The 19940-nt window shown below is 39.6% G+C and overlaps 1 protein-coding gene across 3 annotated transcripts in view; it reads left to right on the top strand.

Moving 5' to 3' along the window:
- ANKRD44 (ankyrin repeat domain 44) overlaps positions 1-19940 on the top strand; it is a 320963-nt gene that overhangs the window by 156421 nt on the left and 144602 nt on the right. For all 3 annotated transcript variants that reach the window (XM_055398457.2, XM_055398458.2, XM_088828639.1), the window contains exon 3: positions 12302-12380. In XM_055398457.2, the coding sequence (XP_055254432.1) occupies positions 12302-12380 (79 nt within the window). The remainder of the gene's footprint in view (positions 1-12301; positions 12381-19940) is intronic.

Genomic DNA, 19940 nt, shown 5'->3' on the forward strand with positions numbered 1-19940 from the left:
TCTGAAAGAGATGGGAATACCAGACCACCTTACCTGCCTCCTGAAACCTGTATGCAGGTCAGGAAGCAGCAGTTGGAACTGGACACGGAGCAATGGACTGGTTCCAAATTAGGAAAAGAATACGTCAAGGCTGTATATTGTCATCCTGCTTGTTTTTAACTTATATGCAGAGTACATCATGTGAAATGCTGGACTGGATGAAGCACAAGCTGGAATCAAGATTGCCAGGAGAAATATCAATAACCTCAGATATGCAGATACCACCCTTATGGCAGAAAGTGAAGAGAATCTAAAGAGCCTCTTGATGAAGGTGAAAGAAGAAAGTGAAAAAGCTGACTTAAAACTCAACATTCAGAACACTAAGATCATGGCATCTGGTCCCATCACTTCATGGCAAATAGATGCAGAAATGATGGAAACAGTGCCAGACTTTCTTTTCTTTTATTTTTTTGGGCTCCAAAATCACTGCAGATGGTGACTGTAGTCATGAAAGTAAAAGATGCTTGCTCCTTGGAAGAAAAGCTATGATCAACCTAGACAACATATTAAAAAACAGAGACATTACTTTGCTGACAAAGGTCCATATAGTCAAAGCTATGGTTTTTCCGGTAGTCATGTATGGGTGTGAGAGTTGGACCATAAGGAAGGCTAGGTGCTGAAGAATTGCTGCTTTTGAACTCTGGGGTTGGAGAAAACTCTTGAGAGCCCCTTGGACTGCAAAGAGATCAAATTAGTCAGTCCTAAAGGAAATCAGTCCTGAATGTTCACTGGAAGAACTGCTGCTGAAGCTGAAGCTCCAATATTTTGGCCACCTGATGCAAAGAGCTGACTCATTAGAAAAGACCTTGATGCTGGGAAAGATTGAAGGCAGGAGGAGAAGAGGACGACAGAGGACAAGATGGTTGGATGGCATCACTGACTCAATGGACATGAGTTTGAGTAAGCTCCAGGAGATGGTGACGGACAGGGGAGTCTGGTCTGCTGCAGTCCATGGGGTTGCAGACACCACTGAGTGATTGAACAACAACAACAAATCCATGTTGTAATGTGTAGCGATAATTCCTTTTAATTGCTGAATAGTGTTCCACTGTATGGAAATATCACAGTTTGTTTATCCATTTGTCTGTTGATAGAGATTTGGATTGTTGCCATTTTTTGGCTATGAAAATAAAGCTGTTAGAACTTGTGGTTGCCAAGGGGGAGGAGCGGTAAGGGAAGGATGTTTTGGAAGTTTGGGCTTAGCAGATACAAACTGTTGTATATAGAATAGATAAAGAACAAGGTCCTACTATATGGTACATGACTTAGTGGCTGAACAACAGCTGTATGGCACAGAGAACTATATTCAATATCCTGTACTAAACCATAATGAATATGAAAAGAATATGCATAACTGAATCACCTTGCGGTACAGCAGAAACTAACAGAACATTGCAAATCAACTGTACTCAATAAAATAAATTTAAAAAATAAAGCTGTTTACAGGCTTTTTTTGTTTAATTGTTTCAGTGCCATTTATTGACAAGACTGTCCTTTCACTGGTGAGTTGCCCCAGAACCTTCTTTGAAAATCATGTGTTGTCCATAAATGTGTCTACACCAAAACACTAAATTGTTCCAATTGCAGGAGTTTCATGATAAAATCTGAATATCGGGTAGTATTTGTTCTCCAACTCTGTTCTTCTTGCCAGCTAGTATTTTTTACTTATGAGAATTTTGTTCTCAGGTCTAGACTATTAGAGCAAGAGTATTAATTATAATGAACAATAACTTACATTTTGTTTGCCAAGACTTACAACTATTCAAAGAGTCAGCATGAGCATGAGCAGTGGAATCAGATCTGGTTCTGAAACAGAACCAGATTAACTGTGTGACTCTGGTCCAGTTACTTATCATCTGAAAGTCTCAGGCTCCTCCACTGTAAAATAGGGGTGATAACATTTACCTCATAGTATTATTTTAGGAACAAATTAGAAAATATACAGATCTCTGATATAATTTTTGCTTAATATATGTTAATTTAGTTTAAAAAATTAATGCAATAAAATATATAGTGTTTAGTTACCTAAGGCAGATATAATCAAAACATCTTTGGCATCCTCGTTTCTCTTATTTTATCTTTTTTGTGGCCACGTGACTTGCAGGATCTTAGCCCCTACCAGGGATCTAACTGGGCCCCAGCAATTAGAGTAGAGAGTCCTAACCACTGGACCACCAGGGAATTCCTATATTTTATCTTCATTTTAAAGTTTTTTGAGTGATTATTATTTAGTTTCAAGAATTATATATAATTTTGAGGTTTGAATTTGAACATTTTTAGATATAGCAAAATGTACTAGTGTTTCTCATATATCTGTGTTACATTCAGATGGATGGGTTAAAATACCAACAGAGTGGTGGTTGAATGAGGTTATTCAGTGCTGGGGGTGTGTAGAGGCAGAGATAAACCATCACTTTTGAGGCATAGAATATTCCAGCCAAGAAAAATCTGGCTCCATGGGATCACACATGCATGGAAGATGAATAACGATTGTAAATCTGAATTTTTCTTTGATGGTGACTTGGGGTAGACATTGACCTGTCTCTCATGTGTCTAGGTTAAGGTAAAACTTGAGTTTTTGCTGAAAATGGAATTAAGCACTATTTTAAAAAATCTTCCATATATCATAAGAAAAAGACTAATAACTGAATTTGGAAATGGGTAAAGGATATATACAAGGAGTTTGAAGTTGAAGCCAGGATTTTTAGTAGACATATGAAAAGAATCTTAACCTCACTTGTATGTAGTGAAATACAAATCAAAGCCTCAGTGAAATACCATGTTAGGTACATCATATTGGCAAAGAGTAATAAGGTTGATAATAGCAAGTATTGGCAAGGATGTCAGGGAAAGTAACTAATTAACTTGTGACTGGTAGGAGTATAAATTGGTAAACCATTTTTGAAAGCTCTTTGGCAATACCTAATAAAGTTGAACATGAATGTTCCCTGAGATCCAGCCCTTTCTTTTCTTGGTGTTTACTCTAGGGGAATTTTCATACATATTCTGGGAGAGACATGGACAGAATGTACATTGCAACATCCTTTCTCGTAGTAAAGAATCAAAAACTGTCTAACCTGTCTCTCTGCCTTTCTATCCCTTTCTCTGTCTCACACACATACACATAGCGAGTTATTTCCTGAACCATTTATAAATCACAGTACTCATGACATTTACCCCTAAAGCTGTTTTTTTAAAAACAGAGTTCTGAAGCAGATGTAAAAAAATGTCAACATGTTTGATTTTCCTGGTGGGACAAAGAGATCTGGTATTTTCTATTCTTCTCTGTATTTGTGAGCTGTTAAAAAGAAATATGATTTTTGTTTCTCTTCTTTAAAAATTTCTTTTAATTAAAAAAATTTTTTCTCACTTCAGAACAAGTGAAAGATTCAGACCAATCTTTCCCTTTCTATATCTTGTTTGATTTAAATCTTTAATGTGTCTTTGGCTCTTTTCCTCACATGATTTGATGTATCTCCAAGGTACTTATTTTGTGTCTGGAGTTCTTTAGACATTTGTCTGCTCCTGCTCATCTCCATTCAATATACATAAGCTGGTGAGTTATTTCTCCACTCCTTTGGTAGTAGTCGGGATTTGAGTTGATGATTGGAACTTAACTTTTGTGTTTCATAACGGAAAGCTTAGTAGAGTTTTTTTTTTTAATATTGTGCTATCTGCCTGTCTTGGTATTTAAGATATTTCTGTGTAGGGAGGGATGTTTGTTTTAGTGTATGACAGATATGTAAAATGGAGATTAGATCATGCACGTCTAACTAGAATTTCCAAAAAATTGTAATAAACAATTCTTAATCTTCAAAAGAGAGGCTTGCGGTGCCCCCTCAGTTGGCCTGCCTAACACAGTATTGTTTAGCTGCCAGAATGACTCTCTGCCCGTGTCAAGCTCACTGTGCATGGATATGCTGCTAGTTCCCCGTTTTCTTTCATCTGCTTCTTTGGTAAACAGATGACAGAAACTTCCTCTGCCTGATCCTTCTTTGACATGCTGCAAATTTAGCTCAGACACCAGCTGGCTGTGTGTGTCTTTGGCTATTCATAGAAAGGGAGGGTTTAACCTTCCTTCCTTCTGAAGAAACCTGAATTTTTTCCATGAGTCTGAATCTGTTTGCCAAGGGCTATTTGGAATTGAAGCTCCTAGGGAATAGAAAAAGATCTCTCTTTTTGTGAACTTGAACAATCTTTTAAAAGACTACATTGATAATTTATTTCTTTTAAAAATTGTTTTAACTGGACAATAATTACAATGCAGTGATGGTTTTTGCCATACATCAGCATGAATTAGCCAAAGGTATACATGTGTCCCCCCATTCCTGAACCTCCCTCCCACCTCCCTCCCCAGCCTGTCTCTCTGGGTTGTCCCAGAGCACCAATTTTGGGTGCCCTGCTTTGTGCATCAAACTTGCACTGATCATCTATTTTACATATGGTAATATACACGTTTCAGTGTTATTCTCTCAAATTATCCCACCCTCACCTTCTCCTGCTGAGTCCAAAAGTCTGTTATTTACATCTGTGTCTCCTTTGCTGCCTTGCATGTAGGATCGTCAGTACTGTCTTTCTAATTCCATATGTATGCGTTCATATACAGTATTTGTCTTTCTCTTTCTGACTTACTTCACTCTGTAAAATAGGCTTCAGGTTCATTCACCTCATTAGAACTGACTCAAATACATTCCTTTATGTATTTATGCATCCTCAAATACATTACTTTTATTGAGCTTTATATGTGTACCACAACTTCCTTATCCATTCATCTAGGTTGCTTCCGTGTCCTGGCTATTGTAAACAGTGCTGAACACTGGGGTACATATGTCTCTTTCAGTTCTGGTCTCCTTGCTGTGTATGCCCAGCAGTGGGATTACTGGGTCATATGGCAGTTCTGTTCCCAGTTTTTTAGGAATCTTCACAATCTTCTCCATAGTGGCTGTACCAGTTTCCATTTCCACCAACAGCGTAAGAGGGTTCTTTTTTCTCCACACCCTCTCCAGCATTTATTGTTTGTTCTTAGACTTTTTGATGATGGCCATTCTGACTAGTGTCAGATGATACTTCATTGTGGTTTTGATTTGCATTTCTCTAATACTGAATGATGTTGAGCATCTTTTCATGTGTTTATTAGCCATCTGTATGTCTTCTTTGGAGAAATGTCTGTTTACGTCTTTATCCCCACTTTTTGATTGGGTTTTTTGTTTTTCTGGTGTTGAGCTGCATGAACTGCTTGTATATTTTGGAGATTAATGCTTTGTCAGTTGTTTCATTTGCTATTATTTTCTTCCATTCTGAGGGCTGTCTTTTCACTTTGCTTACAGTTTCCTTCATTATTCAAAAGCTTTTAAATTTAATTGGGTCCCATTTGTTTATTTTTATTTTCATGACTCTGGGAGATGGGTCATGAAGGATCTACTGTGATTTATGTTGGAGAGTGTTCTGCCTATGTTTTCCTCTAAGAGTTTTATAGTTTCTGATTATATATTTAGGTCTTTAATCCATTTTGAATTTATTTTTGTGTTTATTTCTGATGTGTGCTTGCTTTTGAGTTGTTTTCTCCTCTGTGTTCCTGGGCGTTGTAAAGACCTACACAACCATTTATTAACTGTTGGTCATCTCAGAAAGTCCACTTGGACAACAGACAGAATGAATGCAAATTGTGCAGAACATGTAGCTTGGCTACAATGCCTGAAGGCTACTCTTGTCCTAGTCTGGTCCTGGATTCTACTTTTGATCCAGAAACTACCCCAAGGCAGCCTGTTAGATACCAGCTGGGCTCTGTGTGTCCCAGGGCTTCCAAAGTTCATATTGAGCGGGAGCCAGTAGGGCTTCTTGAGAGTCCTGGGCAAAATATGTTCATGTCCCAGTTCAAAAGAGATTTTTTTCTTGTCCATTTAGACTTCTTGCCCCAGGCTTGGTCAGAATTGAACAGGTTTTGGGACAGTATTTACTACAACATTAGTCTCAGTGGGATTCCCTCATGGCTCAGATGGTAAAGAATCTGCCTGCAGTGCAGGAGATCTGGGTTTGATACCTGGGTCAGGAAGATCCCCTGGAGAAGGATCGCAACCACTCTAGTATTCTTCCCTGGAGAATTCCAGGGACAGAGGAGCCTGGTGAACTACAGTCCATAGGGTTGCAAAGAGTCTGATATGATTGAGTAACTAACACTTTGTCTCAGTGCATTTGGTAATTTTCATAAATCTTTTAACATCACAAATATCAAATTACCATGTCCCTGCTTTTGTTTTTCTCTGATGTCCTAAATTTACAAACTGGTTACTGGATGTAAGTGTCTTTATGGTGATGACTAGATGTTTCAAATTTTGTATTTCTATTAATACATCTATCACAGTGTCTGGAAGATAATACCTTCTCAATATATGTTTGTACCTAGAAAATACAGCTGAATATATGGTGGTAAAACATATTCCAAAGTCACTGTTCTAATTTTATCCTTCAGTTTTTTCAACTCTTCTGTTTTCATCTCTCTGAAAGTCTTAGATGGTTTCTAACATCATTTGTAGTGCTTCCTATAATTCTTCCTTCATACCTGTTCCCCCAAATTTTGTTCAGTCAAAAATACATAAGGCTTTATTTTCTCCCTTGGGCTTTGTCCTTCATATTTAAATGATTTTAAACATTGTTTGTATCTCTGTCTGATTCTTCTATTATATCAAGCTCTTGATGGTTGGTATGCCTGCTGACCCTGGCTTATGGGAAATTAGTAGTTTCTACATAGGTCTGTGGTTTGTGAGCTCACCTTCAGTGAAGTTTTAGTCTGTGGGAATCCTGGGTTACCTGGATCAAGGACACATCTCTCTAGATAGATGTTTTTTCTTCTTGGAACCATCAGGGTATCCTTGGCCTAGAACCAATGTTTATAACTATTTTCCAGCTCGAAAGTTTCTAGATTATTCAGGGGGCTTCCCAGGTGGTGCTAGTGGTAAAGAATCCACCTGCCAATGCAGGAGACACAAGAGACGTGGGTTTGATCCCTGGGTTGGGAAGATTTCCTGGGGTAGGAAATGGCAATCCACTCCAGTATTCTTCAAATCCTGAAACCACAGGAGGGCAGACTCTGGGGATACACATGCTCAAAAAGTACTCAAAGTGAAGTTGCTCAGTCGTATCCGACTCTTTGCGACCCCGTGGACTGTAGCCCACCAGGCTCCTTTGTCCATGGGATTCTCCAGGCAAGAATACTGGAGTGGGTTGCCATTTCCTCTCCAGGGGATCTTCCCAATCCAGGGATCGAACCTGGGTCTCCCGCTTTGCAGGCACACGTTTTAACCTCTGAGCCACCAGGGAAGCCCATGCATGCTCAGTGGAGACACTTTTATTCTTCCACCAAGAATCTAGGCCAAGGCATTGCTTTGCCATCTGCCCATGGAGTGTTTAGTTTTTCTGGAGCCCACCATTATACTTTAGGAATGTTTCTTCAAGACCACTTTCTAGGTCTTCCAGTTTCAGTTCTCCACCTCACCTTCCATCCCGGAGCAAGTGTTCAGGCTGGAAAATGGCTTCTCCCTGCAGGGTAACAGCTCATGTGCTTCCGGCTTTGGTTCTTAGTTTATTCCTTATTTCTTGCCCCAGACCATTTAACTTTTGCAAGCTCATTTAAATGAACATTTGCTATATGTTTGTCACATTTTCCCCAGAACTTCTTAGGGATTATAAGGGAAACTTTTTTTGACTATCAAGGCAACTTCTATGATGATGTTCTTGCTTCCGTTTTTTTGGTTTGTTTTTTAATTTTATGTTTAAATTCCTTTTTCATTGTTCAGATGTTTTGCTCTTGGTAGATGTACATCCCACATTTTGTAAGCAACGTTTCTGTGTGTGGGCTATGACCCATAGGACACAAAAGGATGACTGCTGATGTCTCCTAGACATCTGGAACAGAGGCTAACAAACTAAAGTCCTATAATCTCTTTTTAATTGGATAATATTGCTTTACAATGTTGTGTTGGTTTCTGCCATACAACAGTGCAAATCTGTCATAATTATATATATATATATATGCCATCCCTCTTGAGCCTCCTTCCCCTGTCCCATCCATCTTGCTTGGTCATCACTTGCTTCCAGTTTTATAAAGAAAAAAGTTTCAAGTTGGTAGCCAGGACCCCCAATTCTTTGACCTCAGTTTGCTGTGTTGGGCAAGTCATACAACATATCCAAGGGCTCAGAGTCCATATCTTTTAAATGGTCGTGGCAAGACTTAACAACAAAGTTCTGAAAGATGTGTCTCCCCTGATACGGATTTTATAAGATTTAAATAATAGAATAGATGAGAAGGCATTATGAAAAAAAAATTAAAAGCAGTGCCTCAGTACCAGATGGGTTTTGTTTCTTCTTTTAGATACCATAGGGATATCATTGGCCAATGACCTGTTTTTATTAGTATTATTATTAGTATTTTCTTTTCCCCAGAGCCTTCCCTCTCCTTCTACCATTGCATCTCCTACTCCATTTATCTATCTTATGACAAGTAGAGTGGCCCTTTACTTAGAGGATGAACTGCAACTTCCTGGCTGGTTTCACCTTGTTGGGTATGGTGATGGATGTGACTGTTATTCACCCCTCAACTTATGATCCTGTACATCACTCAGGTTCCTTGCTTGAGAGCAGGTGTTGGCAACCCTTGGTCGATAGTAGTAATGCATTGTTATTTTGGGTAAGGTCTTAATAACACATGAAATTGTTTATATGATTCTGCTGCTTCAGTGAACCGAAAAACTACTGCCTGAATATAGATCTTCTCTGCCTGTTTATGGCTAGTCACTGAAGGAGAGTATCATTTGGCATAGGTGTTCAGAAAGCTATAGGAAACCTTTAAATGCATATTAAGAGGAAAAATAGGATTTATAATCAAGGAGTTTTTGCAGCATGATCTCATGTAACACACCCATATTATAATATAAAAACTCCAATTTGAACAAGTCATTTCATAAAAGGACCTACAGGATGAGTAAAGCCTGTTATATAATGATGGACCAACCAGATTTGAATATTGGTATTTTTTGGCTTTTATTTGAGGCCAAGTTCTCAAACAGAGCATTGACTTCGCTTCAGGTCAAATTAAAGTCATAATTTGGGTTGGGTTAGTCCCTGTTTAAATCACTTAGGTGAGGTTTAATTTGTTGAACCAAACTCTGGAACCAGTTCAGTTTATGAATGAACATATAATTATATAACTTTTATCCTAAGGCCCAATAGATACTTTTCAGTATTATAGAGGATTCAAAGAGAATATAAAGCTAAAAAGGAAAGTGCTTATAGAAACATCAATGGAAGAAACAGAAGTAGAAGACATTTGTGAAAGTCTGATCTAAGTTATTTGTATAGTTCACTGTATAAATTAATACTTGATTCTCAAATAAGCAAATATGCTTTTAAACATTGAATCTTTATTTTCACAGAAAGGATGATATGGCAATAAGAGGGTTAACCGTGGCTTTTGTATCTTACCGAATTTCCTAAGCAGCCATAGTGTTATAATAGTGTTAGTGGCTCAGTCCTGTCTGCCTCTGTGATTCCATGGGCTGTATCCTGCTGGGCTCCTCCATTCGTGGAATTCTCCAGGCAAGAATACTGCAGTGGGTTGCCATTTCCCTCTCCAGGGGATGTTCCCAACCCAGGGATCGAACCTGGGTCTCCTGCATTGTAGGCAGTCTCTTAACTGACTAAGCTACCAGGGAAGTCCTTTTCTAAGGCATATCATTATCTAATATGGAATAGGAATGTGACTGCCCTACTTCCTCTTATATGTAGCGATTGCCTGCAGCATACATAGACAACATAAATTCCCAGTTAATTCAAACCCCCTCTTTTGATCCACTGAAAAGTTAATCTCTTCATAAAACCTATTTACCAGACCTCCTAACAAATAGGCTCGTTTGAAGATCAGTTCTTGTCATGTTCCTTACCTACCATCTGTTTTAGATATTAGTGAGTCATGAAATGTCTAAAAACTATAGTCTGAAAGAGACTGAGAGCAGAGGACTTGAACTGTCAGAAAACAAAATAACATCCTTGGGCTTCAAGGGCTATTAGGGGTATTGTCTAATCAAGCAATGATAGGAATGATGATTAAAATCAATGGTGACTCTACAAATGTCAAAACTAAAATGCATCCTAGTTTCTGGAGAAACCGCCAAGATGGTGCATAGGCTTTGGTTACCTTTGTTATAGGATAGCTGCTGAAAGTTTGTAGCAGAGGCCACACATGTAGACTAGTTGAGTTTGGTCAGTTTATGCTAAGCACCCAGTATGGGCTTTCCCGGTGGCTCAGCTGGTAAAGAATACGCCTGCAATTCAGGAGACCTGGGTTCGATCCCTGGGTTGGGAAGAGCCCCTGGAGAAGGGAAAGGTTACCCACTCCAGTATTCTGCCCTGGAGAATTCCATGGACCGTATAGTCCATGGGGTTGCAATGAGTTGGACACGACTGAGTGACTTTCACTTCACTTCACTTCTTCACTTAGTATGGTGCTGCTATAGGGAGAGAGGTAAGACTTGCTCTGTACCCTATGAGAGTTCTCAGTCTTCGAGGGAAGATGTTGTTACTGAACCAGACTTGGATCTGCTCGCCTGTGTGCAGTAAAGACAATGTACTGATACCAGATTGTGGTGAAGGAACACGCAGCCTTTGTTGCAAGGCCAAGCAAGGAGTATGGGCGACCGATGCTCAGAACTCCTGAACTCCTTGATGGCTTTCAGGGAAAGGTTTTTAAAGTCAGTGTGATGGAGAGGGTTTTGGGGTGTATGATCAGCTTGTAGCTATTCTTCTGATTGGTTGGTGGTGAGGTAATTGGGTGTCAGCATCCTCAACATTCTGGTTACAACTTGTCTGGGATCTATGTGCTTAGGTCAGCATGCAGTTAACTTCTTCTTCTTGGTGGAGGTTTCGGTATCTGCAAACCAACTCAAGGACGTGGCTCAGGATATTATCTATAGCCCTCGAGGAGGTAGAATTTGTTTAATGTCTGTATTATTTTCTCTTTTCTTTGTTCCTGCATTTCCTCATTTTGATTAAATTTGTCCTTTGGAACTGGGGGAAAGCCTTGGAAGCTAAAGTTTTTCTACAAACGAGGCAGGTAGAGGACACGGATGGGGGTTCTGTCCTTTGAAGGCCCCATAGGGTCCTTCTGGATTACAGTATCCCAACTATCTAAGCTGTGACAATAATGGCTACCACAGAGCACTTGCTGTGCATGCACCAAGCCTCATACCTGCCGAGGACTTATTTATTTAAACGTTGTCTTGAATGCTCTTATCAGTCCTCTAGGGAAGTATTATCTCCAATTTACAGATGGGGAAGCAGTATTTTTTCCCCTGCCTGTTATCATGCTGCACAATATGTTAAATGCCATGCAAAGGACTTAGTCTGGAATCTGACAGGTGAAGGTCTAATCTTGACTTTCTTATATACCTGTGGAGTCTTGAGGACATTTCTTAATTTATTTGAGCCATAGTTTTTCATCTGGACAGCAGGGTTAGTAATACTTGCCTCAGCTTCAGTGTCAGTACCCTCAGAAAGGCCTTACTCAACCACTCTAAGGAATCTTATTCCCATCTTAACAGTCACTTGATCTCATTATCCTGTCTTAATTTTGTTATAGTCTTTATCACCATCTGAAAGGATCTCATGTGTCATTGGGTTACATGACTATTATCAGCCTTCCCACTTGATTGTAAGTTTCATGAAGGCAGGAAGTCACAGTCACCCCTCTGTCCCCAGAATCTGGTTCCTGACACACAGTAGGCATTCAATAAGTATTACATGAATGGGCAGTGGCCTAAGCAACAGTAATGGAAAATAATTGTATTTATATTTCATGTCCTTGTGAATAGTTTCTTAGAAAAACTAGATTTTCTTAGAAAGAAAATAAATCATTGAAAGCTTTGAACTGTACTGTTAGGTAGAAGCTTTGAAATTTTTTTACCCATACTGAAGATTTAAAGATAAATTATTTCATCATCCAGTGCATGATGGGCCATCCTTGACCTGAGCTGGGCTCTAATCAAAGGAGCAATGAGGCAAATACAATATACAGACACAAAAATGGGGATCTTTCCTTCATGTGACTGGGGGAGATGCTGAGAGAAATGTGTAACCAGCACTCATCTGAATAGATGTTTGGCCTTCACTCTCTCCCACAAGCATTAACCTCAGAGTAAGTGACATGTCATACTGTATCTACCAAAGGCACCTCCGGCCGGTACTGACTTGTTTATCTTTGCCATCGTTTCAGGATTCTGAGAAGCGAACCCCACTTCATGTGGCTGCGTTTCTGGGAGATGCAGAGATAATTGAACTCCTGATTCTGTCAGGTAAATATCAGCTGTGCTTAAAAGTCAATGGCATGTGAAAATTTAAATAACCAATTTACTAGATTGACTACTACAAAGAACCCAAACAAAGTTTCTCTATTGTACTTGCGGACATTTATTTGATACTGATTTTTATCAGTAGACAAGGGACAATACAAGGCATTCTTCTTATTGAAAAATGACTTCTCCAGTAAAACTTTCATGTTGCTTTGAAAGTCTGATTCCTGACCATCTTAACAAGTAATCAGGCCCAGTATTGTGGATGCATTCTGTACATTTGGATATCTGTTTCTTTCATTGTAAAAAATTAAAGAAGGAAAATGGATTCCTTAAAGTCGACATGAATACACATAGATTGTGTGTATTTATATATTTTTAAATTGCATTGCAAAACAGTACTATTTTGTTTAACTTAACCTCATGGAGATTAGGTTAGATACATGACTATAATGTAATCAAAGCATAAAAATATGGGAAAAAATGAAACATCAGTTTCTGGATAGTAGTTACCTCTGAGGAGGCAAATTGAGAGATGTTTTCAGGGGAGGGTATAAAAGTGACAGTAATTCTGTAAAATACTTCATTTTTTAAAAATTGGAAGTAAATATATGGCCAGCACATATTGTGTGCATACTGGTCTTTGTGATACTGTTCTCTTTATTTTTCTATGTATTCTAAATACTTCATCAGATTTTAAAATACCAATGTTTTCATTTTTGGAAACCTGTATACTTGGTGGGAATCCCAGGTGGCTCAGTGGTAAAGAATCTGCCTGTCAATACAGGAGATGCAGAAGACGTGGGTTCGATCCCTGTGTCAGGAAGATCCCCTGGAGGAGGAAATGGCAACCCACTCCAGTATTCTCGCCTGGAAAATTCCCATGGACAGAAGAGCCTGGCGGGCTACAGTCCATAGGATTTCAATGAGTCGGACACGATTGAGTGACTAAACAACGCATAAGCACCGTTACTTGGTACATCTCACCCAAAACCAGCCTGTGCTTTCTCTTTTGAGTATTTGCTGGACAAATCCCTGGAATGGATCTAAGCATGTGCATGAGTCTCAGTGTGGATTGCGTGCAGGCTCGCTGGCTTTCTTCTTCCTTCTTTTGGTTTGGAGAGATTCAGATCTAGAGGAAATGCCGCTGCCCAGAGACTATGCAAAAGGTCAATAATAAGGTTTTGCCCTTATTTGCAGTAGTAAAGGGAAATTGTATAATTCCAAAGTGAGCTATGCAAAGATGGGAACTGATACAGTATTGGAGCAGGTATGGAGAACACTGAAAAAGCATGGTGCTGTGATGCACAAGGAAGATTGACATTGCCCTTATTTTTGTTGTGTTTGTGTTCTTGAGGTAGCTTTTCTCAGGAAAGAAGTATTCTATGCCTTGCAATGCTTGTGCTCCATGCTCCTGACAGTCTCATGGAAGTTAGGTTAGAATTCGTGGAGTATTTTTTATGCTCTTGAGAACAGGCCTTCCTTCTGATAATTCTAAAGATGTTTCAAGGCTGTATTCCAAACAAATATGTAGTACTTGGCCCTGGCACAGTCTGTGGCTAAGAGCCAGTGCACACCTGGCTGGTTGCCCCAGCAGTAGAAATTTGGCCTATGGAAAATTATAGGCAGAATTGGTGGAGGTAAAAAATAAAGACTTTTGTGGTATGACACCTAATGATCCCAACAAGCTCTACCTACCTTCTAAGTGTTGTTTTAAGACACAGCTCAGGGTTCTCAGAGGAATGTTTGGGTCATGACTGTGCAAATTTAGAACTTTGTATTATATCCCCAGCTATGCATTTTTGCGTATTGGTTTGTTTCTTTTTCTACATTTGAAGGGGAAGGTTTTAATTCTTCAGCAGGCAGGTGACCCATCTATTTTTTTCCCAGGCATCTAGGGTCTGATAAGCAAGAGACTTGGTTTCACCTCTCCTTTATGTGGGCATGGAGCACCCCAGCCTTTTTTAAACAGGGCTCATTCAGAGCCAGGAGAAAGTGTTCTGTATCTTTTGATCTATACACCTGTTTCCTTAGCCCAGTCATCTAGGAAGAATCACTGAGCTGTTAATGCCTCTAGTAAATTTTAGGTGGCACATGCTATGGAATTTTTCCTCCTTCCCTCATCAAATTAGGAAGACTTAGGATACGGGAGAGAATTGTGAAGGTTCTTTAGGGATTTTACTCAACTGTGGAAACTTAGTAAACTCTTGAAATTCTCATGGTTTTAATTTCCCTGGAAGGTCCTTTATTCATTTTGTGTAGTATATTCCTAAACAAATATCATTGCAAGAGCAGTGATTTCATCTCTAGACTTATATCTGGCAGCTGACCCTTTAGGGAATCCGACCAAATTGTTTTCCAGTTTAATAATGAATGAGGTGCTAATGATTCCCACGTTGGACAAATCGTTTTACTTTGCCAGAATCTCTCATTACAGCTGTGTTCTCCATTGTTGTATTAACTTACAGAGCATAGTGTAACTCAAGCCCACTAAATTCCTACTGACATTATCTTTTGTTAACTAGGCAGATGGAACCCTGAGTGTCTCTGAGTAGAGAGCAAGGAATTCAGGCCTTGCAGATTTCCTCTTCTTATAACTGCTTCTGGCTTTATTTTCACCACCTGCTTCTAGCTTCTGTTTTGGAACAGACCAAGTCAGGATTAAGGCAGAGAGAAGGTCAAGAGCTTGCTAAATCATTTGCCTGGAGATATATGAATGAGATCAGTGTGAACCAATCAGTGGCTAAGAGTTAAGAGACTAGTGTTGAGATACAGGGAGCAGAGCACACAGAGAAACAGCCATAGTAACAAGACCTTGTAGAGAAATTCTGGAAACACACAAGGGTTAGAGAGAGAGTTCTGAGCTGAAGGAAGAAAACCGGGAGTACACACCCTGTAATATGTGAGTGTTTGTGAGTTGCAGCTATTAATTAAAAAAAATAAATTAGAATTTAGGCCACCAAACAAGTGGTATTCCTATGAAATTATTTCCTGTGATTTTTCAAAATGTGATTACCACTCCCAATGCAAATTGCCTCCAGAGCTGGTGGCAGGTCATTCTTTTGATTCTTTCATGCATAACAAATATTCATCCTTTGAGGTTGGATTTGATTTTGGGGGGCGGTCTAGAAAAAGAGGGGTAATTAAATGAGGCAATGCTGATTTTGGTCTCCAATGCTGATTTTGGTCTCCAATGTAGTGTGATTATAAAGTAATGGGCCATTTGCTGATAGGCATATAAACTGGCCCCAAAGGCAACTCCAAGGGGAGTTTTTAAAATGTTTTGAGCAATTGCCACATATTTGGAATTATCATGTACTCTTCTAAGGTCATTACTTTGCAGGACAGTGCTCCTGGGCTATAATGAGATTTGGTCTGTTTGTTTTTAAAAAATAAATAGCAAGCTGATCTCACTGTATTATAATCATATTTCATGTGATCTTTCTTTCATATTTATTTCTATAATTAAAAGCCAAACGTTGGCTTAAGAATCAATTGTTCTTGCTGGCCTGTAAAATTTTTAGTCATTTGATCTATCTTTTTTCTTTGTCCTACTTGTTTTTAGATGACATGGTGAAAAGAACAGAAATATTGCCTCTGAAAATATGCTCAGAGTTCTCTTTATTCCTGTTATCTATGAAAATAAAATCAAGCAGTAGTAGGGATAAGATTAAAAAAAAAAGATGCTTAATTTGTAATTAGAGTTCATGCCTGATAACTTTTAGTTAGGTCTTGGTTTCTGGAGAATCAGTATAACCTGGTGCTTTAAAAAAATTTTTTTTTAAATGTGCTTGAGGGAAAAAGCATTTGCCTTTAAATCATTAGACATGCTGACTCTGTGTCCTTCAGTGCACAATGGTGCCTGACAGGCAGGTAAATAACATGAAGCTTCCTTTAGAAAAATCAGTTATAAATATTCAACTCAAACCATCTGACATCTCCCTCTGACATGTAAACAAGACTCTGATAGAGGAAGAGGATGAGGAAGCCAGTCTCACGAGATGTCAGTGATGAAATACGCGTCCCCATTCAGATTACTCTGCTTTTGTCATAATCATTTTGTTATTCTGGGAGAGGTGGTTTCCCTGGCAGCTGCCTTTTCAGCCTTGTGGAGGAGGATTAGTGGAGGAATGGAAGGCTTACACAGTGACTGAATCTACTCCCTAGATTTCTAATTATCCTTCAGTTTCTCAAGTGAGTCCAGAGCTGCATGAACACAGTGCTGGTGTTTGTGACACATGGGGGTGTGCGTTGCTTTATGTTCCCAGCAAGCTCAGCGGCACTTTGCTCCTTAAAAGAATTTTGATATTAAAAGGCACATTTGGATCTACATAAAACATTTTTTGTTTAGAATTTTAGAATACATAAACAGTAATAATAGTAACTACAATATAAATGTATGCATATAAATTATAAGAAAAATAGGGGGAATAGGCAAAGAATATAAATAAACGGTTCTCAGGGATTGAATTACAAGTGGCTTTAGAAAAGGCAGAGGCACCAGAGATCAAATTGCCAACATCCGCTGGATCATGGAGAAAGCAAGAGAGTTCCAGAAAAACATCTATTTCTGCTTCATTGACTATGCCAAAGCCTTTGACTGTGTGGATCACAATAAACTGTGGAACATTCTGAAAGAGATGGGAATACCAGACCACCTGACCTGCCTCTTGAGAAACCTGTATGCAGGTCAGGAAGCAACAGTTAGAACTGGACATGGAACAACAGACTGATTCCAAATAGGAAAAGGAGTATGTCAAGGCTGTATATTGTCACCGTGCTTATTTAACTTATATGCAGAGTACATCATGAGATACAGGGCTGGAAGAAGCACAAGCTGGAATCAAGATTGCTGGGAGAAATATCAATAACCTTAGATATGCAGATGACACTACCCTTATGACAGAAAGTGAAGAGGAACTCAAAAGCCTCTTGATGAAAGTGAAAGAGGAGAGTGAAAAGGTTGGCTTGAAGCTCAACATTCAGAAAACAAAGATCATGGCATCTGGTCCCATCACTTCATGGGAAATAGATGGGAAAACAGTGGAAACAGTGTCAGATTTTATTTTGGGGGGCTCCAAAATCACTGCAGATGGTGATTGCAGCCATGAAATTAAAAGATGCTTACTCCTTGGAAGGAAAGTTATGACCAACCTTGATAGTATATTAAAAAGCAGAGACATTACTTTGCCAACAAAGGTCCTTCTAGTCAAGGCTATGGTTTTTCCCATGGTCATGTATGGATGTGAGAGTTGGACTGTGAAGAGAGCTGATCGCTGAAGAATTGATGCTTTTGAACTGTGGTGTTGGAGAAGACTCTTGAGAGTCCCTTGGACTGCAAGGGGATCCAGCCAGTCCATTCTAAAGGAGATCAATCCTGGGTGTTCATTGGAGGGACTGATGCTAAAGCTGAAACTCCAATACTTTGGCCACCTCATGCGACGAGTTGACTCACTGGAAAAGACTCTGATGCTGGTAAAGATTGGGGGCGGGAGGAGAAGGGGACGACAGAGAATGAGATGGCTGGATGGCATCACCGACTCTGTGGACATGAGTTTGAGTGAACTCTGGAAGTTGGTTGTGGACAGGGAGGCCTGGCGTGCTGTGATTCATGGGGTCGCGGAGAATCGGACACGACTAAGCGACTGAACTGAACTGAGTAAACAAACATATTAGAAGATGCCCAATCTCATTGTCAAATAGGCAACACAGAAATGTAAGACCATTTTCTTCCAATCAGGTTTGCAATATTTTAAGTAACTGATATGCACAGTCACTTCAGTTCAGTTCAGTCGCTCAGTCATGTCCGACTCTTTGCGACCCCATGAATCACAGCACGCCAGGCCTCCCTGTCCATCACCAACTCCCGGAGTTCACTCAAACTCATGTCCATCAAGTCGGTGATGCCATCCAGCCATCTCATTCTCTGTCGTCCTCTTCTCCCGCCCCCAATCCCTCCCAGCATCAGAGTCTTTTCCAGTGAGTCAACTCTTCGCATGAGGTGGCCAAAGTATTGGAGTTTCAGCTTTAGCATCAGTCCTTCCAGTGAACACCCAGGATTGATCTCCTTTAGAATGGAGTGTTTGGATCTCCTTGCAGTCCAAGGGACTCTCAAGAGTCGTATCCAATTCTTTTTGCGACCCTTTGGACTGTAGCCCACCAGGCTTCTCTGTCCATGGGATTCTCCAGGCAAGAATATTTGAGTGGGTTGCCATTTTCTCCTCCAGGGGATCTTCCCGACCCAGGGATTGAACCCACATCTCCTGTGTTGCCTGTATTGGCAGATGGGCTCTTTAGCACTAGTGCTACCTGGGAAGCCCTTGTAGTAACAGCAATTTAGCCCAAAACTGTTGGACCTAGTCAGTGATGAAACAGACAGGAGCCAAACAGGAGGCCTAATAGGTCACCACCGGGCCCCAGAAGAGGAAGGCAACATTTGGAATGAGGAATGCAGACTGTGTGACTTTCTTCTGATTGGTTGGTGGTGAGGCAACTGGGCAGTGCTCCAGGAATCGTGTGCTCAGCCTGAAGTTCCCATCCTCCACTTGAGTGGTGGCCCCAGTTCTGGAGAAGAACTCAAAGAGATTGTTATGCATATTCCTTGAATAATAATAATAAATAACTGATGATAGCAAGTATTGATAAAAATGTGAGGAAATAAAGCAATCATACACTGTGAGTGTGTAAATTGGCACACTTTGAAGGGTTGAAACTATTAAAACCAAAAGTGCATGGTCAATGACACCAAAGGTCCATTTCTAATTATGTATCCTAGAAAAATACTTACACACTTGCACAGAGTCATTTTATGGATGTTCATAGCAGCATTGTTTATAGTGAAATATTGGAAATATTTTCTACAGGTACACATATTTGCATATAAGACATAAATCAGAATCTCATGTACCAACTCAGAGTAGTAGTTTTCTTCAGGGATTGAAGAGAGTCCAGCATTGGGGGTGATTCTCAAAGGGACTTTACCTAAATCTATAACAATCTATCTTTTAAAGAAAGAATACATTCATGTATTACTCATATGATCAAAACCATGAAGTAAAATAGGTCTTTTGCTATTTGTGGTAATAGGCAATTTTCACAGCTCTGGTTTAAACTAGTTCAGCTGAGGAGACATGGCTGTGTCACCCTATCTGTCCACCCCATAGTGTGAGGGAGTTGTGAACAGCCCACAGAGGCTTCATGTGGTGTCTGTTCAAAAGCTCCCATGGAAGCTGGCTTCTTCCTACCGAAATATGTGGCTAGTTCCAGAGGGATAATTAGGGTCTTGGATAATATGGATTTCTGCTAATCCCTTTAGCCCAGATCAAGTCTCATCAGAACCCAACTTTACAAATTTGTTTGACATCTCACTCGCCTCTAGTATAATATACATTTGTTAAAAGACTGCTCATCCCTAATAATTTGTCAAGAAGGATGTTGTCTGCCCTGTGAGATAAATATGCTTAACGACTAAAAATAAAATAATGCATATGATTATATAGTTTATATTCAGGAATATATATTATATTCAGGAGCACACATACATACATCCATACCCTTGAGAAG

The sequence above is a fragment of the Moschus berezovskii genome, chromosome 2 (assembly GCF_049115385.1).
Source record: "Moschus berezovskii isolate FMDL1 chromosome 2, NW_MosBer_1.0, whole genome shotgun sequence".
Classification (NCBI taxonomy): Eukaryota; Metazoa; Chordata; class Mammalia; order Artiodactyla; family Moschidae; genus Moschus; species Moschus berezovskii.